Genomic DNA, 19,839 nt, shown 5'->3' with positions numbered 1-19,839 from the left:
TTGTTTGTAACATGGTTAGTTTTAATTATACAGATTTTTAAGTCAGGGCTCGTATAAAGCTAGTTAATCACTTTTCGAGAAATGGGTTTTGTTAAGTGGAAACTTCATCACACATGAAAGCACATACTTGTAATCCCAGCACTCAGGAAACTGAGGCAGAAAGATCATGAGTTTGAGCCAAGCCTGGGCTATATAGCTAGTTCAGGGCCAGCCTGAGCTACATTCCAAAACTGTGTCTCAGAACACCCCCCCACCCCCAGCAGCCCTTCCATCACAGCAGAATGAGAGACTAAATGGAATGCTTACTTGCGTTTTTGTTTCTTCTGTTTCAACCTTGGAAAGCTGAAGCAAAGTGCGCGTCTTTGGGATGCACAGACAGATGCAGTCTTTGTATCCAATGTCTCACGTCCCTGAATTCCAATGTGTTCTTCTTTTCAGGCAATACACTATTACTCTTCTCTGGGAGCTCTCTGGAATGTGTCCCACCTGTATTTTGGGGAGGTTCTAAAACTTGGTCTTGCCCCATGAGGCATGGCACAGCCTGGCAAAGCTGAAGAAGGTGACTTTTCCACATGTCCCCACCAGTAGGAGATGGTGTGGTGAAAATCTGCAGTGAGGTTGATGTTGCAGGAAAGGCTTACACGTTCATCCCTAAGGCTAGTAGTTCTTCTGTCTAAGGGGATGCATCCTACCCAGGGTCTATTGAAACAGAAATACATCCTTGAAATACAAACTTTTGTTGTTGAATTGGCAATTCCAGTGTGACATTTTTAAATATTTAAATATATAAAGCAAAAAACCTGTCACTCCCTAACTGAGACTTAGATAACTCGGTTTATTTATCTGAAAATTTTTGACAGTGATAGGCACTTCACTAGCAGTGGTAAGGCTTCAGTGAGAAGCATAGAGCCGTTGATATAAGGAGCACTTGTAGTGTGGGGATATCTTCCTGCTAAAAACTGTGAAGGATGTTTTGGATGTATCTTTGGGATTTTATTAGTCTACATCCCATTAAACCGATAGAGGGGTGAGCAAGAGAGTATCGGTGAGCCCACAGAGAAGATCGGGAAAGCTACCATTATTTTTCTTTATATTGTAAATAATGGGTTGGAGGAGCGTGATGCGGGATGTTATCTAGAGGGAATGATATTCAGAGCTTCAGAAAAGTGTTGGAATTTTCCCATGACAACATCTCCCCATCCCAGTCTCGCCCTCCTCCTTCCCTCCTTTGCTCTTCCTCTATTTTATCATCCCTCTCATGTTGTTCTTCCTTTTGTCCTTTGAGACAGTCTCACTGTGTAGCCCAGGCTAGCCTGTAACTCTCAATCCTCCTCCCCGAGCCTCAAGGGCACTGGGATTATAGGAATGCCCCTCTGGGCCTGGTTTCCAATTTCCTAAAGAGGTTTTTGTCCAGGCTGTTGGTCCTTCTGTGGTGATCTCCAACCTCCTTTCCCAGTTCTCAGTTCCTTTATTCCTTGATGTGGACAAGCATTTTAGAGATTATGTTTCCAAGCATCCTGACATGGGAATTTAATCAGGTCTGCTTTCTGCTCACCTGAAATGCAGCCTTCACATGGAAGTATCTGTTGCAAGAAGCGCCGTCATTTGAGGGCTGTTCAGTTAGGGTATGGGATGAGCTACCTGTAGTTCCTCTGCTGTTGCACTTGAACAGATGATTTGTCAAATAAACTGACGCTCTGCAGTAATAGAGCAGGAGATAGGAATGTTGACTGACACAGTCCTGTTCCCTCTTTACTTAGCAAGTTCTGGTATGCTTTTAATGAATAAATCTTACATATTGATTAAAATGACAGTTATGTCAATTATACCCTGCTTATCAAAGACTTAACAGTTAACACCCACATGTAAGCAAATGTATAACCATATTTGTCTTTTAGGGTCTGGGTTACATCAGAACTTTCATGATTACCTGTGACTTTCATGATTTCGATTTAACAGCTGAGTAGTAGTCCATTGTGTAAATAAATGTACCACATTGTCTTTCTCTGTCTGCTGATGGAGATCTAGGCTGATTCCAGCTTTCTGGCTATGATGAATAGAGCAGCAGTGAACATGGTTGAGAAAGTGTCTATAGTAGAATGGATAGTCCTTTGGGTATATGTCCAAGAGTGGTATAACTGTATCTTGAGGTAGGTCTATTCCCGCTTCCTGCGGAATTGCCACACTGATTTCCATAGTGGGTGTACAAGTTTACATTCCCACCATTTAACCACAGAGTCCAGGTATAGAGTAAGGGACTAGTGGAGAAGGAAGCATCTCCCTAGGGAAGAAAAATACAAAAGATAGTTATGGGTGGGTGAGGAGAGGCTGGGGGATGCAGTGTGATCGTGGACTGGAACAGGAGGATCAAACCAGAAGAGAGGAAAAGAAGGGGGCCATAGGGGAGGAGAATGGGGAGGGACCACTAAACTGAGGGTCATTTGAGGGTTCATATGGAAATCTAATAAAGTAAAAGCTTCTCTCTGTCTTTTTTAAATGACAGGGTTTCCCTATGTAACCCTGACTGTCCTGTAACTGTAGATCCGCCTGCCTCTGCCTCTGGAATGCTGGGATTAAAGTCATGTGCCACCACCACCCAGCAAGTAAAAGCTTCTTAAAATATGTCCATATGTGAAAGAGATTTAAATGGAATCGTTGAATAAAGGGCCCCGCCAAACATCTCTTGTCACTCAACAAAACCTCCAGTGCAGGAAATGGGTAACTTTTAATCAAGGTGTTGGCCAAAGGGGTCCCATGGAAACCCCTAAACAACCCAAGCCATGGGTGGCTCCCCACAAACGGATGCTAAGGCCATATTGCTGAAGACAGCCCCTGCATAACTCACAGAACACGAAGAAGTCGGGCTGACGTACATAGAACAACCTTCACCTGACTGACTAGCAGTCACGGTGCCGAACGGCACTGCACGTGCTCCCGAAGGAGAAAGACAAACGGACCCAGCTGCAAGCTCTTCTGTCTTCCGTGGCGGCCTGCCTGCCACACACACTGGTGCAGTGGTGGTACAAAGCTTGTGGGAGTGGCCAGCCACCACCCGATTAGATTTCGGGCCCACTCTGTGAGATGGAACCCCGGCCCTACACTGCCTGGGTGGCCAAGGCACGGAGACTGCATAGGCCGTGGACCTAGGAGAAAACCAAACACTACTGTTCTGCTGAGGGGATGAAGCAATAACATGGCTCCGAGCGACATTCTGCTGTACTCATAGATCAGTGCCTTGCTCGGCCGTCGTCAGTGAGTTTCCTGCACGTATACATGTGTACAGACCTACTCTTTGGTGCTCTGGATTGCTGAGCTGTGTTTCTAGCCCTGTCTTACTTGTTTAAAAACAAATATCAACAATTAAAACTCTTATAGTAGCTGAGGGGCTGAGAAAGGAGAATCTATCTCCACAAGTTCAAGGCCATCCTTGGCTACATAGTAGGTACAAGCCAGCCGTAATAACAGCCCGTATGTTATGGTCTGCGTCCGGGGGGCTGGTGATGTGGTTCGGTGGCTGAGAGCATGAACTCCTGTAAGAGGATCGAGTTCAGTTCCTAGCACCCTTGGTGCTTGGCTCCCAACCACCTGTAACTCCAGTTCTAGGGGGTCTGATTCTGGCCTTCATGGGCACCCACACATAGTGCACCCCCCGCCCATGTACACATATACATACAAATAATTTACAAAACCAGGATCAACTTAATTAGTAACTGGTTTTCTGTAACGACGTGCCGTAGAGAGTTCCCTGCAAGGGTACGTGTGTGTATATACCTACTCTGTTTTTAATAGTTGTCTGTTATAACTCTGTACTTATTTATATATAGCTATATATGACTATATATATATATAACATATATATATATATATATATATATATATATATATAACTTATTTATCATGTGCTGATAGATTCTGTGCAGTAGCTATGTTTGTTCGGATAAGTTGCTGTCTGTGGGCTATATTTTTGGTTAGCAGTTAGTCAATATTTATATTTGGAAACAACAAACTTTTTTTTTTTTAGACATACTCTATCTTCTTAAATTCCGATGACTTTTCTACAGATGGTTTGGTGCACCGTCTGTAGGAAATTTCCGTGCAGCCACCGTAGGCCTGCCTCTTTATGAAGAACAGGGGCCAAAGAGTGCGCTAAGCCAGGCTTTAGGACCTGGAGACAACAAAGTGGCTCTTGATTCTTGCTGCTTTTTCCGTCCGGCCATGAGATGTGAGGTTTTACATCCTTACCCGTACTAGCCATTAACACAGCGCATTCACACTTTAAAGACTACACGGCAGCTCACGCGTGTGACCCTGCACCAGCCAACCTAGTGTACCTAGTAGCCTTGGGGAGCTCCAGGCTGCTGCAAGACCTTGTCTCTTGGCTCCCGGAGTCTGCCGGAACACACCCGAGGCTGGCCTCTGGCCTCCGCGGGCACTTTCTCAAACCTGCACGTGCAGGGAAGAGATGAGCTGCTCGCTTCACTGGTTTTCCTTCTCGTAGTCTGTACTTCTTTGTTCCTCCAAGGCTGTTACCAAGGTTGAAGCCATGGGGATGCATGTGGCCGTGTACAAACACTGTTTGGAAATACGAGCACCAGAAAGAAGGAAAAAGGGATGGGGACCACATCCCTCCTCCAGCATTCCCCGAAAATGAGTGTTGATGGAATTTGAGCTCAATGAAAATTGCACTTCTGTACACTGGTGGGTCTTCCCAGGGTTTAATAGGGTCTCAGCAGATGAGAATAGAAAGACCATGCTGCCTTTCTTCCCAGGCTGGCTTTGAACTTATGATCCTCCTGTCTTATGATTGTTAGTATAAGAAACCTAGATCGCCATGCCTGGCTTATTTTCTGTGTAATTTTAATTACATTTTCTATGTAATTGTTTACATAAAAAAAAAAGGCAGAAGAAGAGCTGGGCAGCACATACCTTTAATTCCAGCACTCGGAGGGCAGAGGCAGGAGGATCTGTATGAGTCTGAGGTCAGAGCAAGTTCCAGGACAGCCAGGGCTACATATAGAGAGACCCTGTCTTGAAAAACAAAAACAAACACAGAAGAAGATACCTAAATCATTTAGAGCCGTCGGACTTTCAGGGTGTCTTAAGAAAGGCCTCTGAATTTAGAGAGGAAGAGGGAGGGGAGAGGGGGAGGGGAGGAGAGAGGGGGAGGGGAGAGGGGAGAGTTTAAATACTCACGATAAGGAAAGTGGCTAGATGAAATAAATGCCAGACATTCATGGGGTAGGAAACAGACAAGGAAGCTTTCTAAGACAGGAAGATTGTCAGTGTGTTACTATCAGGTGAAAAAACAAGGTACAGACTGGAGAATGTACCGGTGCTTCTGTAAGAGACGTAAGTCTGTATTTTTACATGAAACTGAAGATATGCAGAAACAAGTTGCTTCCAGCGAGGAGCGGGAGATGGAAAATTGTTATGATGTTTTAATTTCGATGTGCAAATAAATTACCTTCTGGAAATAAATTTTTAAATGAAATTTGACATGAAACAAAATCTGATTTTGTTTAAGCCCATACTATTTGTGACCTTACCCAGTGTGTTTGAACCTGGGGGTAGGATCAGTTGCAAGCATGAATGTTTTGAGAGAATAATCATAGAAACAATATATGGTGGTTTATCTTCTGACTTCTCTAGTAGGAAATTGGAAATGTAAATCTGTATTTAAATTGTAGTTTCTTTAACTTGTTGGGATTTGTGGATTTTTTTTTTTTCCTCCCAAGGTAATTGGAAACCTTAAAACCCGGAGCCTGCTATCCACTGTAGGAATGTTCTCTGTGTGTGGGGGGGTGGGGGGGTGGGGGGGAGGGTTGGTGCATATAGTTGGACAGAGAACTTGGTTTATGATCTTCTGTCTGATTTTGTTATTTGCTGAAGTTGGAGTGTATGGAGAAAATGTTCTAGACTGCTCTTGTCTTTACAGGAGCAGAAAAATCCAGATTCGAAACATCCTGCCTCACCTGCAGTGGGAGGTAAGCCGGGACTCCAGACACCTCCTTGCCTTAGCTTCCTTTTGCTTTAGGACTCAGAGACCTTGAGACGTGTCCCCCACACCTCTGGGTCCTGTCCTTCCTCTCCAGTGCTGGGCACACGGTGCGGTTTAGAGGTTGTTTGCTTCTCCCTCCCCAGCCAGGTGCCCTCTGGCCTCTCACAGTCTTCGCCCTCAGGTACCACACCACAAACACCCGCACACCAGCCAGGGGACAAAGTGTGCACCTCTTTGTGATTCTTAGCGTATGATCTGATGAAAGATTTTTGTTGTTCCACATTCTGATTGGCTGAGGCACCGGGAAACCTATAGAAACAGAAAGTTCTTTGTCGGGGTAGATTTGTTTGTTTGTTTGTTTTTGTTCTGAGTTAGTTGCCATGAGTAACCATTAAAGATATATCTGCAGGGCACTCCAAGTTCTAAGATTGCTATCTTAAATACAGTAGGATGCAAGGAGTGGCCCCACTGTTAGGAACAAACTGCCCTAACCCACAGGATACCAGACCAGCCTTAAAAAAAAAGCTGTTTTATCTTTGTCTTTAAAAGCGGAAGAAGAAACAGGACGAGGCTGAAGAGCTGCCTTTGTAGGGGACCCAAGTTCCATTTCCAATAGTCAAATTGAGTGGCTTACCTATGACCCCAGATCCAATACCTCTGGCCTCTGCAAGCACCTGTGTCTGTCTGTCTCTGTCTGTCTGTCTGTCTGTCTGTCTGTCTCTCTCTCTCTCTCTCTCTCTCTCTCTCTCTCTCTCTCTTTCTCTCTCTCACACACACACACACACACACACACACACACACACACAAAAAAAAAAAATAACCAGGCATTGTGGTGTATAGTGGTGTGTGACTTTAATTCCAGTGCTTAGGAGACTGAGGTAGGCTGATCTCTTGAGTTTGAGGCTAGCCTGGTCTATGTAGGGATTTCCAGGACGGCCAGACCCTATCTCAAAAATAAATCTTTAAAAAAAAAAAAAGCAAACTTTTGCCAGGTGATAGTGGCACACATTTTAATCCCAGCACTCGGGAGACAGAGGCAGGCGGATCTCTGAGTTCGAGGCCAGCCTGGTCTACAGAGTGAGTTCTAGGAAAGGCTCCAAAGTTACATAGAGAAACCTGCCTCAAAACAAAACAAAACAAAGCAAAAGAACAAATTTTTAAAAAGATTTATTATTTTTATGTGTGTGTGTGTGTGTCTGTGTGGGTCTTTGTACACCACATGTGTTCAGTAGCACACGAGGCCAGAAGAAGTCATTTGATCCTCCGGAACTGGAGTTGCAGGTGGTTGGTTATAAGTTGCCATGTGGGTGCTGGGATCTCTCCATCCTCAAGAACAATTTTTTACTGTGGAAAAGTCTACACAGTCTATTACTTGAATAAATAAGGAGGCCCCTTGAGGAAAGCCAAAGGAAGAATTGTTAAATCCCCTAAAGAAAAATGAGCTCTGTCCTCTAGTCTGCTTTTCGTTTCAACAGCATGGTTTTGAGTCATCAGATGAGTATAACTGTTCAGTTACCAGACTCCAAAATTGTGTGGTGTCATCTTATTGAATAGGCTGTTGGGAAGCAATCAGCAAAAAGTCCTGAATTCTTAGATGTGTAGAGTTCTTATGGAAGACCTGAAATGCCAACTTATTTACATTCTTCCTGTGTCTCTGTTTTAATGTGTTTCACTTGCGGAGGCAAATCAGTGTCTTTTTTATGATCTTTTCTTCCTGTTCCTTTACAGGTATTGGATGGACTGTTGGCTGAGTGTGGGACAGTGGAGAATGTGGAACAAGGTAATGAGCGAGGAGGTTAAACACATGAGGAGGTTAGCTCACTGAATGTTGGAGAGGGCATTGTATTCTTACAGGTTGGGGTCATCAGGGAGAAGTAGTAAGTCCCAATGCTTTTGACATGTTCTTCCGCTAGTGTCTGTTTGTACACCTGCCTGTCAGAGGAATCTGTCATCTCTATATATCTATATGGTTCAATTCGAGGAATATTCTTTCAGGGTGTCTTTGTGTAGCCCTGATTGACCTGGCACTCAATATAAATCTATAGATATAGATATAGATATAGATATAGATATAGATATAGATATAGATAGATATATATATACCGGGCTGGCCTTAAACTCATATAGAGGCCTGCCCGCCTCTGCCTCCGAGTGCTGGGATTGGAGGTGTGGCCACCTCACCCAGCATTCAGACTTCTTAACACCTGCAGTGAGCATAAGCTCTGGATAAACATAGTTCGGATGGGACAAGCTTAATTCATCTGAGAATAGTTAACACTGCTGTTACTTAACTAACTCCAGCTCACTAGGAGGTGAGGACACAACCTAACATCTGTTTACTATGAGGTAGATTTTCCCTGCCAGGAGTCTTGAGACACTTATGAAAATGTAGGTTCCTAGGGTTCACCACAAACATGCAGAGACTCAGGGTGTGTTGCTGGATTTTAACGGCTCCCTTGCAGGGAGGGATCGAGAAGGCACAGCATCAATGACACAGACACTGGGAGTCAGTTGAAGGCAAACAGCAAACTCATTTATTCAATAACGGGGAAGGCCTTATATACCCTCCTCCCAGCACCCACGCTGTGTCCCAACCTGGTGGCATTGTGTGGTCATCCCTCACTGGTTGGGCATGATCAGGACCTCTGACAGCGTCTGTTGCTAGGCCCTCAGGCAGACTCCAGGTCGGCTCATAAGGAAGTGCGTTATGTCCCATGCCTTGGCAACTGGTTTGAGTCCATTTCCTCGACCATTCCTACTACAGGGGTGGAGGGAATGGCTTATGGTTGAATCAAGAATCTCTGAGTGGTTTTGTGTGCACTCAGAGCTGAGGCCCACCATCACAGAACAGCACTGCATATGCCCAGGAAATATTCCTTCTCTCATGCTACTCATTTTTATTGGCTAAGGACCAAAGCACTGATTTTTAAGGGGAACCAAAAGGACACCTGAAGCTGATGTCCCATATAGCTCTGTAGGAGTCTTGGAAAGGTGGATCCCAGGACACTGACAATGAAGACGCCTAAGTATGGTAAAGGTGGCGTTTACATTGGCCCTGATCGCCCCCTGCCTGTGAACCCGTGGACAGTCGCTCAGCCTCACCAACTGAACTGCACCGATTCCTTCTCCACTTACGTAAAATAAGTGTGATTTCTACCCTTCCTATAGCGTCGAATGGTCACATCACTCAGCGGAAACCTGTTGATGTATTTTGTAGGCAAGTGTAAAGGATCACAAAGTCCTTAGGGAAAGATCATATAGAATCCGATTTCTTACAGATGGTCCAGTCTGTCAGTGTACTAAGCATACTCATTTTGAAGCAGCAATTACGTGGGTATGCTCCCCTCCACGATTATTAAGAACATTTCTCTGTTTCTCATAACTGCTTGCCCATGCTCAGAGTTGAAAGAAAAGCACTCGGAAGGAAAAATGCTTTCTATGAATTCTGTTCTCAAGTTTTCACTTCCTTGTCGTTGAAAGGAAGACATTCTAGTAGTAGCAGGTGGGAACTTGGAAAGAAAAAAAGTTGCAAAAACAAAGTGCTGGTCTGGGTGTGGTGGCCCATACCTGGAATCCCAGATTTGGAGAGAGGGAGACAGATTAGCAGCTATAACCATGAAATCGATTCAGGATGGTGCTACCTGAGAAGATGTTCAAGGGCCCTGGGGCAGCAGGCTGCCCTTCGGCACCTGAGCACTGGAGACTGCCCAACTTCCAGCACCTTGAGGCACAGAGCAAGCCGCCGAGCTGCTCATTTGTCGTGTTTCTTGGGTGATTTTGATCCAGTAGAGCCTGTCAGTCAAGTCTTAGGAACATGGCTTTCATGAGCAATGAAGTAAATATACTTCATCATATAAATATACTATATTTTTAAATCTATTTTTCCAGTGATGGACATTTAAATTATTTATTATTTCTGGTTATTATAAATAAAGCTGCTATGAAGATAAAAAAGAAATAAATTATTTAAATAGAGCTCAGCTTCCTCTAGAATTAAGGACCACGTGACTTGCAGAAGACATATCTTTGAAGGGCAGAGACTATTAGTGAAAAGCGAGAGCAAAATCTCAGGATCCGGGATTCCTAGAGGATGCCTTTTCTGGGAGTCTGCATCTGCAGCCTTCTCTGTTGGTCTAGAAAGTTGCAGACTGGAAGCCTCTGACTTAGCACTGACACTGAGTGAGGACGGTGATACACCCCCGCTTGCTCTGTGGGCATCTGTGAGTAAGAACCATTAGGAGCAGCCTGAGTGCACCAGGGCAGAGGCCAGGGCCGGAATCGGTGCTGATGATGTGTCAATCATTGTGCTGATAGCTACAGCTGACTGTGCACCTCCTTCCTACCTGTCCCCCAGCATCCCTCCATCAAGTCTGAAGCTGCTTTGAAATTACTGGGCAAAATATGTTTTTTATCTTAGAGTCTTTAATGTTTGGGGGATGCCAGATTCCTTTGAGAATCTCAGAGTCACATTTCTTTACATTTTAATAATGTTACAACGGGGATGGTCCTAGAACTCCTGAAGTTTAAGAAGGAGTATTGCTACTTTGAAAGGGAGCTTTATCGTGACTTTCCAGAATTTTTTTTTACTGCTGTTGACTTTAAATTCCACAACGTCTTGTTTTGAATAGAGGATCCAATTTAGTCATTCTTGGTTTTTGTGTAAACATACTTTTCATTTAGGTTTTCTGGGTTAAAGCAAGCTTCATCAATCATGCCCTTTGAATGAATTTGTGTGTGTGTGTGTGTGTGTGTGTGTGTGTGTGTGTGTGTGTGTCTGTGTCTGTGTCTGTCTGTCTCTCTGTCTGCATGTCTGTGTCTGTTTAGAGATAGGGACTTGCTGTATAACCCAGGCTTCCTGTCCTGCCTCAGTCTCCTGTTGTTATCATGGATGGATGGATTGATGGATGGATGGATGGATGGAAACACACACACACACACACACACACACACACACACACACACTGCATGCCACAGATATATATGGTTGACTTTCCTTACTATTATTGTATGTATATATATGGTGGATATTGTAACTAGAAGGCTCAGGCCCAGCCATTTCTGGGAGTCAGAGTCTACAGGCTGCAGATAGGAAACTTTTAACAGTCTCTGTGTTTTAAATTAACAATGAAATGTAATTCAGAATACAGAGTCCAGCGGTGTCTGCAGTCGAGGTGACTTAGCGGCCCTTCAGCATGACAGGCCTGGGGACAACACGTTCCCAGACACCCCATGGTGAAGCAACTCATGACCTGTTTGCTTTTGTGCCCATATTGAAAGTGAAAATACATAACTATACAGAGATAGTTCACTTACTCAGAAGTACTTATAAAGTAAGTAAAATTCCGGCTGGAGAGATGGCTCAGTGGTTAAGGGCACTGGTTATCCTGCCAGATGGTCCTGATTCAATTCCCAGCAACCACATGGTGGCTCACAACCATCCGCAATGAGATCTGGTGCCCTCTTCTGGCCTGCAGGCGTACATGCAGGCAGAACACTGTATACGTAATAAATAAATAAATCTTTAAAAAAAAAAATAAGGGAAATTCAGGGCACCGTTTTATAGGTGCAACTGATTACGGAGTGTGGTATACATTTGATTTACAGATTCTATAATGATAGTAAACAGAGGTGCACATGACTCCGGTTAAGGGTTTTCCCCTGAAGTTAGCCTTCCCCGGCCTGGAGGGGGATAGCTCTTTTTAAATGATGATGCGATTTTCATTTCTCCCCAGTCAATACAGATACAGAAACCGCTGTTGTCAACGTCACCTATGCGACCAGAGAGGAAGCAAAGATGTAAGTGGGTCTGGGTTTGCCTCCTTGCAGGGGTGTTCGGGCTTGTCTCTGGTTTCCTTTGAGTCCTGCTCCTGGAAACCCTTCCTGAGAAGACAGGTGCCAGCCAGTCCACATCCTCTTGGACATGCCAGGACAACTCCAGGGTATCCATGTCTCTGCAACCCCAGGGAGCTCGTCCCGGGCTGTTGGGTGATCATCCAGGGGACTCCGTGTTGAACAGTGTTGAACTTGGCATCAGCAGGAAGGGAAGGATACCAGTGTTATGATACTGCACCCATGGGCTCACTTTGACGAACTTCCTGGGGCCTCTTTACCTGGAGCCTCTTTACCTGGAGCTTGCTCGTTCTCCACAAGGAATGTGCACAGCCTTCTGTCCACACTCACTGAATGGAGACTAAAGCAGTAGTTTTTAATGTGTACGATATTTTAAAAAGGATTCACTTCAGCAACAACAGCAGGCTTAATTGGGAATATTCCACCCATGTGCCGGACTTGGACTCTCTACTCTTATTCCGTTCATTACTCTGTTGCTTCAATAATGATTAGAGTTTACTACTAAAAGTTTTTTAAACAATAACAAAAAACAAGATTTTTTTTTTTTAAATCTTTTGGGCTTGAGGTGGGGGGATTATAGCCATGTCCTGCCATGCCTAGCTAAGAAGTTTCTGTTGGTAGGAGGTCCTTGAAGTGCCTCATAGGCCAGTGAACTTAGAAGTATAACAGGTAGTCGTACTTCCTGGCTGTGTGTAGCCCAGGCTATACCCATTCCAAGGTAATTACCTCATTGCTGTTGCAGTTCTCAGCACGTGTGGAGACATAGTGTACCCATTTTTCCTACCGACAGGCTCAGGAAGTTAAATAATTGGTCATTGCTAAACGTACGGGCTCATCTGCTGTGAAGCTTGGCCAGGCCATGCCACCTCTGCCCATCCTAGCCATTTCCCAGTGCCACTTGGCTGGTATCTACACGTTACCCGCTTGCCTTCATTGAATTCAGAAGGTTCTGTTTTGGAATGAATTCGCAGACCCTCAGTGTTACCCAGTAGGATGGCTGCGGAAACATGTAAAGGCATTCTCCCACTTCATGTACAGTTTTGGAAACACAGAGGTAGATTTTGTTGTTTATAATGGTTATTTGTAGATTATCTGTAACCTTGAGGACTGAGGGCATAGACTCACCCTATCTGCTAGAAAATAGTGACTACTGAGACGTTACCAGCCGGACACTGGGCAGTCTGGTCTCTAGGCGTTTGCCCCTGAGGAAGAGCTGTAACTTCAGAGGTACCCAGGGTAACGTGATTTTTCAAGAGACTGGGCCTAATGTCCAAGCTTAGGGAGGCTCAGTAGCAAAGGTTACAGCGAACCGGGAGAAGGCTGACCTCGTTTACAGTTGTGTCCAGTGGAGAAGGCTGACCTCGTTTACAGTTGTGTCCAGTGGGGTGGGCAATGGATTCTATAAAAATATTTGATGATGGAAAATGTTTAGCGTGTTAACTGAGTTTTAAGTACCAGAAATAGAATATCCATTTTTAATACATTTTAGTAAATAATGCATAATAAGGACAAGGAAACTATCCATTCTATAGCTTCCCTCATTTGTGTTTATGGGTTTCTGAATTTCTCGAATATATTTAAATTTGTGATATGATTAAGATAATCATGAAGACGTGTTACAGTTAGAAAGCAATTCTCTTGGACCCCTACTTAGAGTTTTTGGTGAGAGGAGTTTAGTCTCGGGGTGAGGTTGGGGATGGGGATGCAAACCGCAGAATTGTGCCTTAGTCACCTAGACCTAGATGCGGAAAGATTGTCCCCTGAGACTCCAGGGGTGAGACGGGATTTGTCTCTGCATCCTTGGTGCTTGGCACAGGCACCACATAAGTGGCTAGTGAGCGAAGTGAGTCAGCCCTCCCTCCAGACACCCGGGCTTTCCTGTACTCTCCGCTAAGCCTTTCCACCCCGCTGTGTTTCAGAGCCATTGAGAAGCTGAGTGGGCATCAGTTTGAGAACTACTCCTTCAAGATTTCCTACATCCCCGATGAAGAGGTGAGCTCTCCTCCGCCCCCTCAGCGAGTCCAGCGTGGGGACCACTCCTCCCGGGAACAAGGCCACAGCCCCGGGAGCTCTTCTCAGGCCAGACAGATTGATTTCCCGCTGCGGATCCTGGTCCCCACCCAGTTTGTTGGTGCCATCATCGGAAAGGAGGGCTTGACCATCAAGAACATCACTAAACAGACCCAGTCCCGGTACGTGCCGCCAGGGCTTCCTTTGCTTCCTTCTGAGGGGTCGCCTGCATCCTGTCTCCGCCATGCTCGGAGCACTTGTTGCTATAGTGGAAGGCTTTGTCATATGGAGCAGCTCTTGTCCCGATAGACTGGCTAGACTCACCTCAGGTGGGGGCTGTGGTGAGTGGTCATGCTGATGACGTAATCATCATTCCCTGAAAGGCTGAGTCCGTGAAGAGAAGACTGAGGACCTCCAGGAAGGATGGTCCCTTTCGCTGGCGTTCTGTGAGCAGATGTGGTTCCACAGTGGCTGAGAGGAGCCCTGGTCATAGGATGCTCTGGTGTGAGCTCTTACCTTCTACTGAGTCAGCCTTGGGTTAGCTATTCTTTTTTTTTTTTTTTTTTTTTTTTTTGGTTTTTCGAGACAGGGTTTCTCTGCGTAGCTTTGCGCCTTTCCTGGAACTCACTTGGTAGCCCAGGCTGGCCTCGAACTCACAGAGATCCGCCTGCCTCTGCCTCCCGAGTGCTGGGATTAAAGGCGTGCGCCACCACCGCCCGGCGGGTTAGCTATTCTTTAGACCGTCTAGGTTGTCTTCTGTAGAAGCTGTGGGTCACTGCTACATCGAACAAGAAAGTATCTGGCTTTGTGCCTGACTTTCTGTGTAAGAAGACTGAACTGGAGGTAGCAGCCAGTGGGCAAAATGATTTGTACAGTTGTTGATTTTTATATGACCGTTAAGACCACAGCACACTGTAATGAAGACGTAGGACTTGAAAACAGTGACGTGTGTTCAGGTTTTTATGAACTAGTTCATCTCTTTGAGTATCAGTTGCTTCTGTAAAAAAGGAAGCCACTGTGTTTTACCAGGATCGTTGTGAGAATGCACACAATTGGGCAGATCAAATGAACTGACGTTGCAAAGCACCAGATTGCTAGCAAATACTCTTACCTGAGCTGGTGTGTCTTACTCCAGTCATTGAGTGTCCTGTAACCTGCAGAGGAACAACCCCCCCCCCAGACACTGATGGGTAAGACCCAGCGTGCATACTCCCTGGAGGGAAATGCTGAAGTAAGAAGTTGTAGTCTAGCTGGGTGTGGTGGCGCATGCCTTTAATCTCAGCATTATAAAGTAATTTTTATGTCTCTGTTCTGGTTGCAAAAATTGTATAAGGTGGCTTACGTTTCAGTGAAGCAACATTAGTTCTCGAAGTGTGGGTCCCAGTTTGAGAAAGAGGTTGAAGACTGGGTTCTTTCTAACAGTGAAGTGGGAAGGGGCTGCCATTGGTTACGAGACTCTGAAAGTGGACAGAGCCTGGAGGAAGGCAGACTGCCAACAGAAAGGAAACCAGAACCTTAGGAAGGCAGAGAGGCAGGCCTTTGTCCCTCTGTCTCTCTGTCCCTCTGCCCACGCTCTGATACACAAAGCTTGCTTGAGTTTGGTGTTGGAATTCGGATTCACATATGGCAGAGGTCAGCACTGCTCTGTTGCTCTTCACTTCTCTAGACGTTTGAAGGCTACACAAAATACTTCATTAGCCAAGCTGGCTTTAGTAGCAGGTTGTCTGGGTGCCTTGGTCCTGCACCACTCCTGTCAGAACGGCCCCCTTCTGACCGGAGCTGCGGGGGGGCTTACATTTGGTCCAAGCCCCCTTGCACACCGGCCCCTCGGAGAGCAACCTGAGCTGCAAGTGTGCTGATGGCATTTCCGCTCTCCTCACTGTGTTGGCCGGGGCTGTGCTTTCTTGCGTCCAAGGCCCTGTTGGACATTGCTGTGCTATGGCTCCTGATTCTTTCCCTATAGGGTAGACATCCACAGAAAGGAGAACTCTGGGGCTGCAGAGAAGCCTGTCACCATCCATGCCACCCCAGAAGGGACATCTGAAGCGTGCCGCATGATTCTTGAAATTATGCAGAAAGAGGCTGATGAGACCAAACTGTAAGTTCGTGCAGTGCTGTAAGATTAAGAAGTATGTTAAAAAGCTCCGAGAAAACACAGCACACACAATCACCTGTCTAGGACGGATGGGGCTCACAGAGGCCAGGGAGCCTGTAGGGTCTGGCCCAGGTCCTCTGCGTGTGTGTTATGACTAAGTAGCTTGGTGTTTTTGTAGGATTCCTAACAGTGGGAGTGGGGGCAGTCCCTGACTCTTCTGCCTACTTATGGACTCTCTTCCTCCTCCTGGGTGCCTTGTCCAGCCGTGATAGTATATGCATGGTTTTATAGTAGCATATTATGCTGTGTTTGGTTGGTGTCCCTGGGAGGCCTGCTCTTTTCTGAGGGAAGATGGGGGTGGGTGGTGGGTGGGGTGGGGGCGTGGGGAATCTGGAGGAGAGGGGGGAAGAAGGGGAGGGAGAAGAAACGGTGGTTGGGATATAATATGTGAGAGAAGAATGAAAAAAATATGTTAAAAAGCTCTTAAGTGTGTTATTCAATAAAGGTAGAGAGGATCATGTTTGTATTACTCAGGGTTCTCTAGAGGAACAGAATTGATAGAATGAATTTACATATGTATATATACATATATTCATACACATGAACATTATATATAAATAGAATGTGTATGTAATGTATACACTATATACAACTAGAATATATGTTATATATACACATACAAGACCTCCACATATATGAATTTATGTTCATATAAATGTATATGTTCATATATGTGTATATGTGTCTGTATATATTTGTGTGTATATCTATATCTATATATCTATATCTATATCGATATCTATATCTATCTATCTATCTATCTATCTATATATATATATATATATATATATAGAGAGAGAGAGAGAGAGAGAGAGAGAGAGAGAGAGAGAGAGATGGGGAGAAAGGGAATTTATTAGAGTGGGCTACAGGCTGTGACTTATGTGGTCTAGCTAGTCCAGCAATGGCTGTCCACTAACAAGAAATCCAAGAGTCCAGCACTTGTTCAGCCCATGAGGCTGCATGTCTCAGATGGTCTTCAGTAGATGGAATCCCAAAGAGGTACACTCTGATACCAGTGAAGGAGTGGACTGGCCAGCAAAAGCAGGAGCTGCCTTCTTCAAGTCCTTTCTACAGGCTGCCGGAAGAAGGTGTGGCCCAGATTAAAGGTGGATCTTCCCACTTCATATAATTAAGAAAAGTAGCTGGGTGGTGGTGATGCACACCTTTGACCCCAACACTCCAGAGGCAGGGGCGGGTGTCTCTGAGTTTAAGGCCGATCTAGTCTACAGAGAGTTCCAGGACAACCAGGGCCACACTGAGAAACTCTGTTTCGAAAAAGAAAAAGAAAAAGAAAAATCCTTCACAAGTGTACCCAGCAGCTTAGGTTTTACTTAAATTTATCTGTAGTTTTAAAAAAGATTGTCAGTCTTCAAAATCTGTGGGCAGTGGTGGCAGCTTTATAGAGAAATGTTGAATATCAAACTCATTTGGCAAATAATAGCAGATGTGATGTGCGGAACCAAGACTAAAGCGTTCTAAAAAGAGCAACGTTACAGATCTGTTCTCCCATCTCACCTGACAGTTATCAGGTATTTACTTTACTTGCAACTGTTTGAAGCCCCCTAAATGTCATGGCTTTAATTTGAGGGAACCCTTCTTTGATCTAAATTATTGAGGCTTTTACAAATAACACCCCCCTTGGTTCTTTTGATTAGTTTTACGCCACTTATAAAATGGCCACAAGATGGGTGTGCGGATGGGGATTTTAAGATGTCAGATAGATCCACGATAGAGTTTGAATGTCTGAGTTTTTCTGAGCAGCTGCCCTGGGCCGAGCACTGAGCTTCGTGTAGAAGCTACAGCTATGAGCTTCATGAGTAAACATGGCGGTGAGAAATCAGCCTGGTGACTGCACACGAAACTCATCCAAGACTCGGGGACGCAGGGAGTGACTCGAGGGTCCCGGGAGGACAGGACCAGAGGGGGCGAGGACAAGGCACATGATACACGATAAGACACTAAGCTTCCTTTAATTTGCCACGTGTGCTGGATGTGGCTGTATGCACTGGGGATGGGCAGGGAACAAGGTCGACAGGCTCCTCTGCCCTCTGAGGGGTGCATCCTGGGACAGCCCCTAACCATATTGCTGATTTGGGTGCCTTGCAATGATGTATGTGCCTCTCAGACGCTTCCGTTCTCAATCAGTAGAAAATACAAGTGGCGTAAGTAGTGAGAAACGTATTGTCAAATAACACAGAGCCCTAAGTTAGAAAAGCTCCGAGGTCGCTGGAACCTTGGGCTCAAAGATCTGGGATGTTTGCTTTGCTTTCCTTACAGTATCGCAGGCCTTGTATCACCACAGGAAGATATCCCAGACTTGAAAGGAAGGCTGTCACGTTGTGTGCCTTTTTAAATGTTTCTGACTTCCTAGTCTCATCTCGCTGTTCTCACCAATTGGATTACTTAGACCAATGGTTCTCAACCTGTCGGTCACAGCCTCCTGGGGTCAAACACCCATTCACAGTCTCATGTCAGGTGTCCTCTATAACCAGATATTCATGACAGTAGCAAAATTAGTTATAGGATAGCAACAAAAATAATTTTATGGGGGGCTAGAGAGATGGCTCAGCGGTTAAGAGCACTGACTGCTCTTCCAGAGGTCATGAGTTCAATTCCCAGCAACTCACAGCCATCTGTAATGAGGTCTGATGCCCTCTTCTGTAATGCAGGCAAAACACTCATACAACTACACAGAGAAACCCTGTCTCGAAAAGCCAAAAAAAAAAAAAAAGAAAGAAAGAAAAGAAAAGAATATAATGGTGGTTGGGGGTCACCACAACATGAAGAACTGCATTAAAGGTCCGCAGCATTAGGAAGGTTGAGAACCGCTACCTTTAATACTTGCTATGAGTGGGTCACATGGATCTGTCTTCCTGTGACTGGTTTATCTCAGCCCTCAAGTTCCTCCACACTGTAGCACATAAAATGTACACCCCCTAATCTGGATTATATTGCTGTGCCTTGACTGCTTCTTGATGATATTGCTGTGAATGTCGGTTTGCAAGTAGTCATGATTTTGATTTCTTTTTGATAAATACCCAGAAGTGGGATTGCTGGATTCTATGGGACTCTATTTTTTAGTGTAGTTCCCACTGGCCTGCCTCTGGACGCACTCGCTGCCACCTGGCTACTAGTGAGTAGAAACTGGAAGTAGAGTTACCACCGTGTGGCTCATTTCAGTCAGGATTTATTAGCTGAGGTTGGGAAAGAACCTTAAAAAATGGGTTTCCATTCGTAAGAAGTGAAGATAATGACACCTGGAGACAACGCAGCGTCTGTTCTAAGTGGTGAATCTACTTTCTCTTTTTTAGAGCTGAGGAGGTGCCTCTGAAAATCTTGGCCCACAATGGCTTGGTTGGAAGACTGATTGGCAAAGAAGGCAGAAATTTGAAGAAAATTGAACATGACACAGGGACCAAGATCACCATCTCATCGTAAGCTCCCCCTTCAGACTACTTATGTTCAGGAGTGACTGATTGAGCCTTCCTAGCCTCTACTTTTCTCCAGAGGGGAAATGCTCAGCCGTGCCATACTCTGAGCAGCAGGAAGCAGGTCCATAGGGTTGGCTCTATAGCCCACCAGAGCACTGACCAGCAAGAGGGGGGCCCTGGGCTCCGTCCCCAGCACCATGAAATTGTTAAGATAAAAAAAAAAAAATCCGGTCAGTTCTGCGGCACAAGCTTGTAATCCAGGCTCTTGGGAGAAGAGGCAGCTGAAGCAAAAGTCCAAGGCTAGCCTTGGCTGCACAGTGAACTCAAGGATAGCTTTAGTGAGACCTTTCTCAAAATACAAAGTAAGACTTGGGGCTAGGGATATAGCTCAGAGG

At 45.2% G+C, this 19,839-nt stretch overlaps 1 protein-coding gene and 1 pseudogene across 2 annotated transcripts in view; both read left to right on the top strand.

The window, feature by feature from the left end:
• Nucleotides 1–19,839, top strand: part of LOC143268211 (bcl-2-related protein A1-like) — a 282,316-nt pseudogene that overhangs the window by 55,006 nt on the left and 207,471 nt on the right.
• The window catches only part of LOC143268208 (insulin-like growth factor 2 mRNA-binding protein 2), an 80,379-nt gene that overhangs the window by 37,232 nt on the left and 23,308 nt on the right, over nt 1–19,839 (top strand). For both annotated transcript variants that reach the window (XM_076549349.1, XM_076549350.1), the window contains exons 2-7: nt 5,936–5,984; nt 7,727–7,778; nt 11,731–11,794; nt 13,768–14,040; nt 15,822–15,956; nt 19,325–19,447. In XM_076549349.1, the coding sequence (XP_076405464.1) occupies nt 5,936–5,984; nt 7,727–7,778; nt 11,731–11,794; nt 13,768–14,040; nt 15,822–15,956; nt 19,325–19,447 (696 nt within the window). The remainder of the gene's footprint in view (nt 1–5,935; nt 5,985–7,726; nt 7,779–11,730; nt 11,795–13,767; nt 14,041–15,821; nt 15,957–19,324; nt 19,448–19,839) is intronic.

This window comes from Peromyscus maniculatus, chromosome 12 (assembly GCF_049852395.1).
Source record: "Peromyscus maniculatus bairdii isolate BWxNUB_F1_BW_parent chromosome 12, HU_Pman_BW_mat_3.1, whole genome shotgun sequence".
Classification (NCBI taxonomy): Eukaryota; Metazoa; Chordata; class Mammalia; order Rodentia; family Cricetidae; genus Peromyscus; species Peromyscus maniculatus.
Note: the sequence above shows the minus strand (reverse complement) of the source record. Positions and strands in the feature narration are given on the sequence as shown.